Source organism: Durio zibethinus, chromosome 8, assembly GCF_047325235.1.
Source record: "Durio zibethinus cultivar Kanyao isolate XHJ-2024 chromosome 8, ASM4732523v1, whole genome shotgun sequence".
NCBI classification, from domain to species: Eukaryota; Viridiplantae; Streptophyta; class Magnoliopsida; order Malvales; family Malvaceae; genus Durio; species Durio zibethinus.
In genome coordinates, this window is record NC_143169.1 from 26,301,647 (window position 1) to 26,315,981 (window position 14,335).

Consider the following 14,335-nt stretch of genomic DNA (forward strand, 5'->3'; position numbering starts at 1 on the left):
ACAGATTCACAAAGAGATTTCAAACCAAAATCCCATCAGTTTTTATATATTATTGGAAGCTTTGGTTATATATGAACATCTGACCATTTACAGCAAATAAAGGTGCGCGTTGTTATATCTACATTTTTCAGTGAAGACGACACTACAAATAGACAGCTAGCAAATGCAAGTATCTTTCTTTGAATCTTGGAAATCATAAAAAGAAGTATGTTAAAAGTGGGTAAGCCATGAAACCTACTTTCATTCTCTTCCTTCCGTCAATTGCTGAAACCAGAAAAATAGCAAAATCAAGCATGGCAAATAAGAGACATATAGGCACACACAAAACTGAATTGGAATGAATACTTCACAATCCATATTTGGGCTTTTGGGCCCAATCAGAAATGGAAAGTGGAAGATGCAGGGGCATATGACATGGTAGCATGTAGATAAGCAATCTTTAACAAATCATTGATTATCCATGAATGGCAAAAGTTCATATGCTTGAATGTAATACTTATATACCTGAACGTATCGTTGCACATCAATCGAAGTATGGATAAGCCCAGTGCTGAAGTGAGACTGAGCATAATCTTCAATATTCTCTGGCCTGCAGGTCATTATTTAATATAATTATGCTGCTTAGGGAGAGAATTTCTAATAAAGTTAGAAACTAGATTTTGTTATGAAACTATAGAAGTTCATTATAGATCCAATTTTCACATATCTCGAACCATGGTTCGATTGTCTTCTAGTAAAGTTAGAGAACACAGCAAGGACTTACAGAAGGTTTAAATAATAATTTACATCTCATTTTACTTTTTCCAGACATTCAAGCAGGAAGCAATCAAATTGGGCATGATTAATGCAGTAAGTACTGTCTGAGAAATTTTAAGTGTCTTCACCAATAAGATTACCTTTTTAAAAAATGATTAATATATAACGGCTGGTTGTGACAGAAAAATTACCTGTAGACATAGTTCACCATGATACCTGCACTTTGACGTAAGCCTTTTTCTGATCTGTCAGCCATCCAGTTTATTCTTTGAACCATCTGTTCCACACTTAAAAGTTATTAGATGAGAGTGGAAATTAGTACTGCATCTTCAAGAACATGCTTTCTTGGCTCTCCATTTTATAATCAATTAGTGCAGCTAGCAGTTAAGAACATATCTGCAGTTTGTTAAATTATAGAAATAACATATCACTCATATAATCAATCTTTGCACCTAAAGAAATGACCATTCTGAAACAAAATCCCTCATAGAATTATTTAATTAATATAGAGGAAGATTCAGAAACTAATCAACATGTTCAGCCAAAAGGACTCAAGATGATCCATTCTGCAAATGGAAGTTTGCAACAGAATCTAGAGCTTTTCCTCTCTTTTTCTCTTGCAGAAGGTACCTAAATTTGAAGAATTGGCATCAATTAATTTTTACCTGAAGAAAACACAAGCTCCATATATTAAGCAAAGAACCAATTAATCTGACTCTAAACAGCTTAACAAGTTTCTGCGCTTCTGTTCCATGTAACACGAGTTAAAGAAACTAAAGATGTTGGTACTCGGTCAATAATAAGAGACAGAAATTTCAATTGGGAAATATACCTTGCACATAGTCGCATTAGAGGTGGTTCTAATGCTGAAAGCAATTTAGCTGAACTAGTCCACTCATGACTTGTTGATGTCAGCAAGTTCAACATTATTTCCATGCCATTTTTTCCAGCAGCAAGATCCCTGTCACAGATAATGGCAATATGTAGACACCATATATCCATTTCAGGAGTATGAGATTGAAAAAATGAGAATGCCTAAATACAATAATACATGATGAACCACAACAATCACAAATAGGAAAAATAATATGTAAGACAGTGCCTTGTTTTGGCAACAGCAGATAAGTCAACTTCTAATAGAACAATATTCCAGATGGCATGAAAAATAATCTGGAAACTGTTCATCTTCAGAAAACCCAGAAGTCCCCTTGAGCACACCCAAAAAGAAAAAAAAAATTGAATGGAACACATAAGAAGCTTACCCAGATGAATCCACAACTGCTCTTTCTTCTTCTGGCTCAAGTACATTCTCATAGAAAGTTAGCCTAGATCTATCAGCCGATGAACATGATATGTCCTCTGCTTCAGCAAGTTTTGACTGAGATGCCAACTTGGACAGAAGCCACTGCATGAATCCTGGGATAGGGCTAAGTGTAGCAAACACCTTTGTAGTGAGAGGAAAAGGAATGTCAGTAAGCATGGTCTCAATCAAAACTTTAGTAGATATATAATATTATGTGGCCGTAAAAAATGTAAAATATGTTTATTTTGAGTTGCAGGCACAAAATGGTGCACTGATCTGATGGAATATGTAAGAAAACAGGTCATGGAAATGTCCTGTATGATGCCAAGTATATTATCGAAAACCTATTGAAATTCCAATTTTGTTGACGCCACTGCACAAGAATGAATAAGGGTCAAATACTAACTCATAACGCAGAGAGTTCAGCATAACCACAATTTGAAGAAATTAATATGATTAATGCCATCTCTAGCATTACAAGACAGGGGAATCACCATCAATAATAAAGCCGGAAAAAGAAACTGATAGGAAAACAATAAGAGAATTCTCACTGAACATGCAAAAAATAATCTTGCAGCTCATTTGATTAAGTAATCTGATCATGTAAAAGGAGTACTTACAGAAATATGTGGCATATCTCTTTTTACCAATGTAATAACACGTTTAATAAGAAACTTTCCTAGGTTGATTCCTTCCAAGCCAGGCTGGGAAAAGTCAAAAGTAGGCAGTCAGGTTTACGGAAACAGAAAAAAAAATTTTTGCTAGAAACAGACCGTTAGTGCTAGTAACTACACTATATTTGCATGAACCATATAACCAGCTGCCATGATATATTTCTTTATGTTTCTACAGTTCATATCTTTTACAGGGGGGAAGAACATTCATACCTGAGTTCATGATATGGAGTAAAATAATGCGCATATTGCCTCACTTTCAGGAATTGGAGGATGATCCCACAAAACTTCCTATCATTCACAAGAACATTAAGACCAAGAAGACGAAGAAAGAAGTGTGGTAGTGTTAACGAAAATTTACCTGTATTGTATGCGCTACATTATTCAAAAGCACAACTTCAATAAAAATAAGAGGTTTACCTGAAATACAAATCACTTAGATAGATAGAGAAAGAGCGCAAGAGAGAGGCTGAAAAGAAGAGTTGGGATTGCAGGCAACTCAATATATAACCTCCCTTCCACCTTAAAAAGTGAAAGGAACTGCTTACCAGGTATGGATGAATGAAAATATCCAAAACAACGATGACCAACTCCCAGCCTTCTCTTAAGATCAAAAAGATTACTGATTGGATGCACTGCCTGGACAAAATATGATTAACAGATAATACACAGGCCACACCATGCAAAATCTATGGTATGAGCAAGCAACAGCAAGAAGAGAAACAAACCTCATAAGCCACAATTTTCTCCAGCAAAGAGGCAGGATCATCCCATGTAATCTGATGGAGCTCTAAAGCAGCAGGACTAAGCCAAGAACTAAGCTTCTCCTTCAGATATGAAACTAATGCTCGCAATGAGGCAATATTTTCTTCTCTAAAATTTATAAAAATTTCAGTTCCTTTAATACATTTGTATTAATCATGTTTCAATTCTTTAATATATATATATATATAGATATAGATATAGATATAGACACACACACACACACACGCAGATATATAACTAAGTTTTAAAACTGCAACAAGCCAATAACAACAAGCAATAACATCTAAATAACATTTTTAACAATTCAGCTCTTGTACTTTTTCAACCCTAGGGGATTCCATTGCCAAAAACCATTTCCTGCTCATAATATAGGATTCTGTAAATAGACAACCATAAATTATTCAAGATAGCAACTGCTGCACTTGAAAAAAGGTACTCATATGGTTGACCTAAACCTCCTACCATAGCCAAAGATATAAAAAGGTTAAAGAAAGAAAACTACATTAGTGCTTCCTTTTATGGCAAGCACTGTGAGGCTCCATCTTATAAGAGCTAATGCTTAAACTCTTCTCACAGAAGAACAAGATCAATGCATGAATCATTGACTATAATGCAAGATGTCCCAAGCCCTTAGCAACTTTCGTGAACTGTAGTATGTGATCTTTTTTTGATAACTTTGTATAAGAAATTAAAAGTGAAAAACCTCATAAAGTTAGGATATTCTCTACATACTTTTCAACTAATGTGTTTCAACTTTTAGTTAAAGGGTCTATGCCTCCAGGATAATTTAAAGGTAATAATATGATGATCAAATCAAGATAAATTAGGTTGAATCTTGTAAAAAGGACTATAACCTTACGTGAGAATGGATAAAATATCAGCCCTAAGGATAGTCAAAAACTTCAGCCCTCCAGGATGGTTGTTGAGTCGGTCAAAGAGAATTTCATACACTGGCTTCAGGGAATGTCTCAAATTTCTCTCTATGCGATAGAAAGTTGAAAGAAAGCCTTCATCTTCAACTACTCCTGATTGAGTTTCATTCCCTGAAACAAGAAACCTCTACACCATTCAACCCTGATAAACATGAAAACGAGAATTCAGAAAATATTTAGGTGAAATACCAACAGTAAACTCACCACTGGGTAGCTGAAGTCCAATATATTGCTGTATGAGTTCACGAACTTGTGTCCTGTTTAGATCATACTCGTTGGCAAGTGTCAGCAATAATTTCCTGCGGTTCTCAAAAGAAAGGCTAAAATAACCCTGCGTTATATCACAACATTGTTAATCACCGACATAAGCACGAGAACTTAAGATAATCACTAATTGCTTGTTTTCTATACTCCACCTCCAAAAAATCATTAAGTACAGAATCTAGAACTTCAGTTTTGTTCATTGATATAGCTGAGTGCATTGATTCTCGTACAACCTCGAACGACCTAATTAACAACACAAAATCCAAATCTAAACTTCACAAATTGCATTTAAGATTGTATAAGATGAACTCTTTAATAACAAAGAAAAGACCTTTGCTTATTGAGCTTTCCATTTCCATCTTCAGGGGCATGGCGTGCCAAGTTTCCACTAGATTGGTTTCCTTGAGAATTTGACAGCAATTGATTAACCTCATCCTGGTTTAGAAATTATTTCAAACTAAATCAGCAAATTCTCCTCCAGTGTTCACAACAAATTTTGCTAATCACAAATTTATTAAACTGGAAACTAATACAATGTTAAGTGATTCATCAAACAGATTCAACCAAACAAGAAAAGCCATAAAAAACTTAGAGATAAAGGAGAAAGGGCGAGCTTGGTAGGATCGTTAGGTCTCATTCTGGCTCGCATCAAAATGGCCAAGGCTTTCTTGTTCATTGCTATTATATACAATTAATATCCCGACAATAACCAAGCATAAGCGTTTACTTTCCGCTGTGTCTGTCCAAACATCGTTTTCCTCGAACCGATGAGTCTGCTCGGCCAGAAACACAGAGAAAGTGAAGGCAGACGTATATGCTAAGGCATATTTTTCACTTTTGGCTTTTGAACGTCTAGAAACGACAGCGTATAATCATATCTTTAGACCCGAAAAAGAAAGAGATGAAAAAACAAATTACCCCACCCCTTCTCATGGATACAATAAACCATGGAAAAACAACAAAGTTTGAAGTACAACATACAGAACTCCAGAGACCATTTTCACATGAATTGTTACATGTGCTTGAACAGTTCACCTGACGACACATTAATATTGCGTCAGGAATAAAGTATAAGTTTGGGGGCACATGGGCATCAGGTTGTGGATTGTAGATCTGGACCCCTATATCATTGATGGGCTAGGTCCTCTATCTGAGACTGGAGTTGGGGGGCTTAGCCTTAAGCTTCCATGTCTGTCTCATCAATCAGCTTTGGGCCACATTGTTTTAAATGGGGCTTTAAATCCTTTGCCGCTTTTATCAACCACAAAATAAGAAAAACCAGTTCTTTTGCTTAAATCCAAAATTCTATATTCCAATGCCAGCTTTTCTCAACCTCAGAATAATATGGCCCTCATGTGGTCTACTGTTAATCCCTTGTCAATCTTCCTTATAATTCAAGAAAATGACAAAAACACAAAAGAGCAGTTATTTCACAGCTGGTTGGATTCTTTGCTTCCTTCAGTGTACTTTTCGTATCTCATCATTACAATTCCTTTTTTACCCTTGCATCAAAATTTCTAAAACAAATTGCTTTCGAAAGGAAAAAACCCCTTTTGGTTTTTACCTTTTGTCTTCCAAATTACATTCAAATTGGAACGTGAAGGTTATCTTTTTTTTTTGTAGTTCACTTTCAGCCTGTCTTATGCGAAAATTAGAGCGCAAGAATTCCATTTTCTTTTAAGTAACTTCATCTAACAAAAATAAGATTCTTAAGCTCCTTACGCATGCATGTTTGCTTGTCGCTCTTGCTATCATTTAACGTTGCATCATTATATAAAAACGAAAAAACCTTCTCCTAATTACTAAATCAAGCAATAATTAATCATAAAGCAATTTGATGATTACTTTTTATGTATATTTTGAATTGAAAACAATACTTTGAAAAACATCGTTCAACAAATGACTCACATCCAACTTAAACCACATTTGTTTTTTCCCATGGGACCGATTCATTAGTCGGTTGCCAATAAGCAACAGAAATAAACAATTTGATGAGATGTAAGACCAGCAATTCTATGGAGACAGGGTCCCTCTTTCCTGCCAGCTTATTTACCACTGCCCCTTGCTGTATATATCATATCCCACCGGCTTTCTTGACCAATCTACTCCATCCTTTATCTCTCCTTGGTTTTTGTTTGAACTTTGTATCCTTTTTTTGGCATTTTGACTGATTATAGTGATTTTTTTTACATGAACCATGCATCGTTTTTTTTTTTTTTTTTTGCTTCAAATATGGAATATTAATAGTGCATGCAACCATTTTTTATAATCTTATAAATGACTAATGAAGGAAACAAAAAATCTGATGAGGTTTCTAGTAATAAAAATGTTGAAATCACGTTAGAATATCGAATAGCATATATAGTACAAATGGATCCAAGCAAAAGCAATGCGTTTCTTGGTTACATCTAATATAATATGGATACAATCCACTTTCCTTTTTCTACCAGTGCAGGAACCTTTCATCAGAAAATTGTTTATATAATCAGATTGATTAATTGCGGATCTTGTGAGTGAATAGAGGAACAAATGGGCATGGTCATTAACTGAGATTGCTCCTTATTTTATATGGTTGAAGGAATCTAAGACAGATCAAAGGCAAGCATGTTGCTTTCTCAACTGTCATGCAACCAAAGGGAATATAAAATTAGAAGCCGTCACAAGTCATCTTGCTTCTTTAAGAATTAAGACCTTTGTAATTTGTAATGGATGAAAATAAAATAAAAAAAAGGACTTCATACTGTTTAAATTATTAAAACTAGCTAGCATATTCCTACTGTCCTTGTCTAAACTCTAGAATCTAGATTCATTCAATTTAAGCACTTTAAAACTTGCCATCTTAACTAACACTCTTTTAATATTGTCTATCATGTGAAGATAAAATGGTACTATTATAAAGCATTAATGGGTTCTTTTAGTGTTTTTTTTTTTTTTTTGCCATAATGGGTTCTTTTAGTTTAATAGTATAGTGTCTATTTGCTTTGTTTTTTCTTAAAATTTTGCAACTTTTGTTAGGTGAATGATTATTTCATTTTTTTGTTTTGTTTTGCACTTGATGATAGTTTTCTAGTGAGAAGTATTATCAAAAGCAAAAACTAGTTAGCTGGATGTTGCTTTTGGATCATCATTCATCACCCTCTAAAAAGTGATTCAAAAGCTTCCAAAGTCAAAAACGAGGAAAGTTTTGTTTTCCCACGAGTTCACAACTGGACATTTTAGTCATTTTTAGAAATTCCTCTAAAACGTAAAGTCGCAATCTGCTGGCCAGGCTCAGTCGGAGTCTCTTTTATGGTCCTTAACTTGTCCTGGCGTTCCCATTCCGGGCTCCTGCTTCCTGCACGAAAAGTGGAACATCACTGTTCGCATTGGTATCACAGCAATAACAATTCACTTTTAAGCTCGATCATGACATTTTTTTTACCTTTCTTCGATTTTCCTATCCTGCTTCCCGGATTCTTCTCATTCTACAGTGACCTGCCATGGAAAAAAGAAGGTCAAAAGTAGAGCTTATGACATTTGTGGTAAGTTTCACATTTATTTTACGAGTAAACATTTCATTGTTGATGAAGTAAAATCAATACAGCACAACAATTTTGTCGGTTCATTCTTACCATATTAAAAGCTTGAACATTTCCTTGTTAAAGTCATGGCTTGAAACGTGGAAAAAGCATTTAGTTAAAATTAAAGGTCAAGACATCCGGAAAAGGGTACAAAAGCAGAGGACCAAAACTCGAAACTGACAGTGAGAGGAACCTGAGAGGTGAGAAGTGTTGTCGTACCTTGCTTGCCTACTCCGAACCAAACTTTTCTATGTTTATTAATTTAGTACTATTAGATTTCTCAAAATTTTACTGCCAAACTCTTTTGCCCTTTTTCGCCGACACACATAAGGCTCTTCAGAAATACTATAATAGAACACACCCTCTCTTCATTGCTCCTCTCAAGCTTCGAATCTCTCTTTTCTCTTCTTTAATGGCGATTTCTCCAACTACTGACCCTCCCAACAACTACTGCTACTTCCGTTTGTCCTCCACTTACTCCTACTTCTTCTTCAGCTGTGCTTGCGCGTCCATGGTTCTCTTTCATGTGCTTCATCTCACCTGATCCTCTCATCTGAACAGCTGCCAAAATCAACTACTACAAGACAAAAAAAAAAAAACCAAAAAAGAAGAAGTAAAAGAGGCCAGCGGCAATGAGTTATTATAGTAACAGAGCTTTCTCTCTTTCTATGACTCGTTTGCTACTCACTGAGTTAGTCTTACTTGGTGTGATCTTTGCTTTCACTCCAGCTCAATGCATCACCGATTCTTCCGATGGTATTTTTGTTTTTCCTTTTGAAAATATATATATATTTTTAGGCATTGGCTTCATTGATTTGGTTTTATGATTCGGTGAAGTCTAAATTTTTTACTTTTTAAGTTTTGATGTGAATGTGATTATTCAAGAAATGATCTTTGACTATTCTGCGTTATATTTTGTTTGGAAAGTTTGGTCCTTTATCCTGTCTTTGTTTCCTCAAAAAAATGCGGGAAAAATTACAGAAAAAAATCCCATATTTGCTTTGATTGTTTTTCCTTTTGAAAATTTTTTGTTTTTGTTTTTTTTTTTTGGGCATTGGCCTCATTGACTTGGTTGTATGATATGGTGAAGTCTAAATTTTTTACTTTTTAAGTTTAGATGTGAATGTGATTAGTCAAGAAATGATCTTTGACTATTCTGCATTATCTTTTTGTTTGAAAAGTTTGATCTTTTATGATGTGTTTGTTTCCCCAGAAAAATGCGGGAAAAATTAGAGAAAAAAATACTCCATATTTGCTTTGATTCCTTATGTTGCCAATTTTGTGGGAAAATGTGATACTCTGTAGTATTAATTGGGAAAATTTCTCCAATTTCTGGATTTTCTTTATATTTGGTGACATTTTTATCAATGCATAAATAAATGGAATGTTTAATTCAATCTAATCTGTATTTGATTTATTAATTTTTGAAACCTGGGTATGTCTTATTAAGTTGTTTTATTTACTTATTTGTGAGCAGTTCAAGCTCTTCAGGTTATTTACACTTCATTGAACACTCCTACAAAGTTAACAAAATGGAAAACTGATGGTGGTGATCCATGTGGAGATTCATGGGAAGGGGTTACCTGTGAAGGCTCGGCCGTCGTTTCAATGTATGAGAGTGTATATTTCAATGTAGCTATTTGTTTATGGAATTTGTAGTTTGATCAGTTTTTTTTTTTAAATGGGCGGCTTTTCTTGTTATAACAGTGATATTACTGGGTTAGGACTTTCTGGAACCATGGGATACTTGCTCTCTGATCTTATGTCATTGAGAACACTGTAAGATTATGTCCTTGCTATGATGTCTGTGTATGTCATTGAGATTGTAACTCTTTATTAACCAGCTAATTAGTTAATTGCCTTTTTCGTTGTATTGTGTTAGTGATTTGAGTAACAACAACATTCATGACACAATCCCATACCAGTTGCCACCAAATCTTACGAGCCTGTAATATCTCTGATTCATTATTGTTTCTATTGTTTCAAGGGTTCTATTTTTACTGCTTGATATTAAAATTATTTATTATATGATGCAGAAATCTTGCGGGTAACAACATCAGCGGGAATCTTCCTTATTCCATTTCTAGTATGGTTACTCTTACTTACCTGTAAGTGATGTATCTCAAATGCTATGATATTTTTATTTACTTATCACACAATTGAGTAGCAAATCGAACTTCCTATCATTTTCTAATTCTAAATCTTTTGTATAGGAATGTAAGCCATAATTCACTTTCCCTATCTGTTGGAGACACTTTTGCTAATCTTGCTGACCTTGGGACCTTGTAAGCGAACATGACCTTTATATTTATATATTGTCATCTATTAGTTTTGATCTATGTAGAATTTCTGAGATCTAATTTATTATTCTTTGTTGCTTTATTATTCTGCTTTTTGTAACATAAAACATTTTAAAGGTGTTGCATGTGTTGATTTAAAGCTTCAACAGGAAAATTACATATGGATTTGGTTCAACTTAAGGTTGTTTTGTCTTTCCTATATTTATAATTATGCACATTAAATTGAGAGATATTTTGCTGCAACCGTATCATTTTTGGATTGAATTCAGGGATAGAGGGAAGTTTTGAATACCTTGATAACATTTAACCATATTCTGATAGGTACCTGTAGTCTGTTTTCTTACTAAATATTTTTCTAACCGCATTATGATTTGGGTTCCTTACTTGTTAATGCAGGGATCTTTCCTTCAACAATTTTAGTGGGGATCTTCCTAGTTCATTTAGCTCATTGAGCAATCTTTCTATGCTGTAAGTGTTGCTTCATTCTCTAAATGTAAAAACCAAAATGAAAACGTGTTTCAGATATTTGCGGACCTTGACCAAGTGCTATTGTATCTGAATTTGTCACAGGTATATGCAGAACAATCAATTGACTGGTTCTCTTGATGTCCTTTCGGGTTTACCTTTGACAAATCTGTAAGTTACTTTTCTCATACTGCTGTTTGGTTTCTACTCTCTGTCAGTCTGTTTTTATGCACCCTCGATTCTGTACAGAAATGTTGCAAAGAACAATTTCAGTGGGTGGATTCCTCGAGAGCTTTTCTCAGTCCCAACTTTTATGTAAGGCTTGATGTAGCATTGCTGCCAATTTACTTCTCCGTATATAGTTTGTGCAAAATGTTTGACTTTGCTATAAAAAATGAAACAGATATGATGGCAATTCCTTTGCCAATGGACTTGCCCCTCCTCCACCACCATATAGTCCACCTCCGCCTGGTAGATCTCATAATAAAAATAATTCTGGATCAGGAGCTCGTACATCCCCTGCTTCTGATGGTCAATCATCAGATTCAGATAAGGGACCATCAGCTGTACTTATTGTGGGCATAGTTCTTGGCTCTTTGTTACTGGTTGTCCTGGCATTACTTGCTCTTGTTTTCTGCATCCATAAAAATAAAAGAAAGGTGAGTGGTACAAGAGCTTTGAGGGAAAGTCTTTCAGTTGGCTCCAATGATGGTAGGTTTTCTTATTCATATTCTTTTCTCCCATCAGTTCTTTTACTTTGACAAATTTTTTTTTTTTATGGTTACATCTTTGGATTGCATAAATCCTCATTGAAAATGTGAATTTAAGTGGAGCTACACTAATTAGGAAGTGAAGTATTTCTCATGAAAAATTGAAAATCTTTTAGACTTGAGTAACAATAGGCATCTATTATGATGCCCATGTCTTAGTTATTTCTATAATTTTGTGTTGTTTAATTAGTGGATCAATACATCTTGAAAATTTTTGACCGCATTCAAGTCTATTGGTGAAATCAAATGTTGCTTTGGTTACTTTGAACAGAACCACTTCAATGAAGCAATCAATTTTAAAGAAATTTGTTGGCAGTGTTGTTTCTCCCCTACATACAATGTCTTTCAAATTCACTAGTAATTGGTGCTGAAAACTCTCTAACATCCTTACAATGGTGGACCTGTATTCTGCTCCAATATTACAGGACATACTGAGATGCAAGAGCAGAGGTTAAAAAGTGTCGCTGCTGTTATAGATTTGAAAACCCCACCAGCAGAAAAATTGACGGTTGAAAGGATGTCCAAAAATGGATCTCTAAACAGAATGAAGTCACCCATCACTGCTACATCATATACTGTCGCTTCTTTACAAACAGCAACAAATAGTTTTAGTCAAGAATATCTTATCGGTGAAGGTTCCCTGGGTCGTGTTTACAAGGCAGAGTTTCCAAATGGAAAGGTAACTTTAATAAACATTTAATACTGAAGTGCTTCCAATAAAAACTAATGCTGGATAATTTGTGAAATAATGCAAGATTTTTCACAATGATAACTAATTATTTTTATCTTTTTTGATCTAGACAATGGCTATTAAAAAAATCGACAATGCTGCACTATCATTACAAGAGGAAGACAATTTTCTGGAAGCTGTCTCCAATATGTCTCGCTTGAGGCATCCAAATATTGTTACATTGGCTGGATACTGTGCAGAATATGGACAGCGTCTTCTTGTATATGAATATATAGGAAATGGTAGTCTTCATGATATGCTGCACTTTTCTGATGATTGCAGCAAGACGTTAAGTTGGAATGCACGTGTCAGAGTGGCGCTTGGAACTGCCCGGGCTTTAGAGTATGTTATATGCGTATGATATTTTTCAGTCTCCCCTCTCTTCAATGGTGTACATGTATGTTGCTCAGTGTTTGGCTGCTTGCATGCATATGTTCCTTTCTGATGAAGCTGTTGTTTCAGGTACTTGCATGAAGTGTGCTTGCCTTCAGTTGTACATAGAAACTTCAAGTCAGCAAACATCTTACTTGATGAAGAACTCAATCCTCACTTGTCAGACTGTGGTTTAGCTGCTCTTACACGAAATACTGAGCGACAGGTAAAATTTGCTTTGGACAACGTGTCATTGGTGAACAAGGTTTCAGTCCACTGCTGTCTGTGAAAGGAAGCTTTAGCTAGCTCTTTATTTTTTCTGTTTGCTTCCATATTTGGCAGGTTTCAACACAGATGGTTGGTTCATTTGGTTATAGTGCTCCTGAGTTTGCATTGTCAGGTGTGTATACTGTAAAGAGTGATGTGTACAGTTTTGGGGTGGTGATGTTGGAGCTGCTGACTGGTCGGAAACCACTGGATAGGTAAAACCCGTTTTCCGCTATCTTTATATCTTAGCATTGTTACAATACTTTGTATATCCGTCCAAGTAAATTTTTGTTTTGGTGTATTCTGCATTGTTTAGTTCTAGGGTGAGATCAGAGCAATCACTTGTCAGATGGGCTACTCCCCAACTCCATGATATAGATGCCCTTGCAAAAATGGTTGATCCTGCCCTCAATGGCATGTATCCTGCAAAATCTTTGTCACGCTTCGCTGACATCATTGCTCTCTGTGTTCAGGTAAAGGAATTTAGTAATGATTGGGACAAGTTGGATTAAGTTAACGGGTTCAAAATTTAGTAAGAAGGGTTAAAGAAAAGAAGAATAGAACAAGAAGAGTAGGAGCACTATGACCTTTAGTTTTGTAGGTCTTCTTATCATCTGATTATAAGTTTTTTTTTTTTTTTTCTTTTTCATTTCTATGCAGCCAGAACCTGAGTTTCGGCCCCCAATGTCTGAGGTTGTGCAAGCTTTAGTGAGGTTAGTGCAAAGGGCAAGTGTGGTAAAAAGGCGACCTAGTGACGAATCAGGATTTGCATACAAGACTCCAGATCATGAAGCAATAGACATGTCATTTTAAGTGTCTGGTTGAAACTTGAAGCTTGAACTGATTCCTTGCAATCATGTCTGCAACATGCTAAGTTCTAGGATGACTAAAAGAGCAAACCAATTTAAGTGGAAAAGATCTACAAGAGAATCAAAATCGATAATGGAAAATGAAATAAAAAAAAGTTGTGTAATTATATCTTATACATAATCACTTTGAGTTTATAGTTTATAGTTTACAGTGCAAATATAAAGGTGTATTGTTGGGGATAATGATGGACATTCACGTTTTGCATCTTAATAATAAAAGATTTTCTTTAATTCAAGGCAAGTACATAACATTCCTTTGTTTCGTTGTCATGATTTTCACGAGTTGTCCCTTTATCTTTGTCTCCATT

At 35.1% G+C, this 14,335-nt stretch overlaps 1 protein-coding gene and 1 pseudogene across 3 annotated transcripts; one reads left to right on the top strand and one right to left on the bottom strand.

The window, feature by feature from the left end:
- Positions 1–5: 5 nt before the first annotated feature.
- On the bottom strand, positions 6–5,605 carry LOC111278294 (uncharacterized; annotated as a pseudogene). Its single transcript, XR_016344190.1, has 16 exons — positions 5,288–5,605; positions 5,026–5,136; positions 4,847–4,937; positions 4,635–4,761; positions 4,358–4,541; positions 3,462–3,606; positions 3,282–3,372; positions 3,095–3,153; positions 2,947–3,024; positions 2,680–2,763; positions 2,019–2,200; positions 1,589–1,717; positions 1,308–1,386; positions 948–1,033; positions 505–589; positions 6–264 (listed from the first exon to the last, which is right to left on the bottom strand). The product of XR_016344190.1 is annotated as an uncharacterized LOC111278294 (transcript).
- Positions 5,606–8,636: 3,031 nt separating this feature from the next.
- On the top strand, positions 8,637–14,263 carry LOC111278291 (protein STRUBBELIG-RECEPTOR FAMILY 8-like). 2 transcript variants are annotated; one of them, XM_022864913.2, is made up of 16 exons: positions 8,637–9,010; positions 9,732–9,864; positions 9,962–10,033; positions 10,137–10,202; positions 10,291–10,362; positions 10,468–10,539; positions 10,951–11,022; positions 11,125–11,190; positions 11,269–11,334; positions 11,423–11,730; positions 12,215–12,468; positions 12,590–12,861; positions 12,982–13,117; positions 13,234–13,373; positions 13,475–13,631; positions 13,819–14,263. In XM_022864913.2, exons 1-16 carry the CDS (start codon positions 8,887–8,889, stop codon positions 13,969–13,971), a joined length of 2,163 nt encoding a protein of 720 aa, XP_022720648.2. In that variant the 5' UTR covers positions 8,637–8,886; the 3' UTR covers positions 13,972–14,263. The 2 variants fall into 2 exon arrangements, with proteins under 2 accessions (XP_022720648.2, XP_089621160.1); XM_089765034.1 differs by lacking the exon at positions 13,475–13,631.
- Positions 14,264–14,335: the final 72 nt, after the last annotated feature.

Coding starts and splice junctions, on each gene's coding strand:
- LOC111278291 (XM_022864913.2), top strand. CDS start 8,887: ATGAGTTATTATAGTAACAGAGCTTTCTCTCTTTCTATGACTCGTTTG. Junction 11,335..11,422: donor TTCTCAGTCCCAACTTTTAT/GTAAGGCTTGAT, acceptor AAAATGAAACAG/ATATGATGGCAATTCCTTTG. Junction 12,469..12,589: donor CAGAGTTTCCAAATGGAAAG/GTAACTTTAATA, acceptor TTTTTGATCTAG/ACAATGGCTATTAAAAAAAT.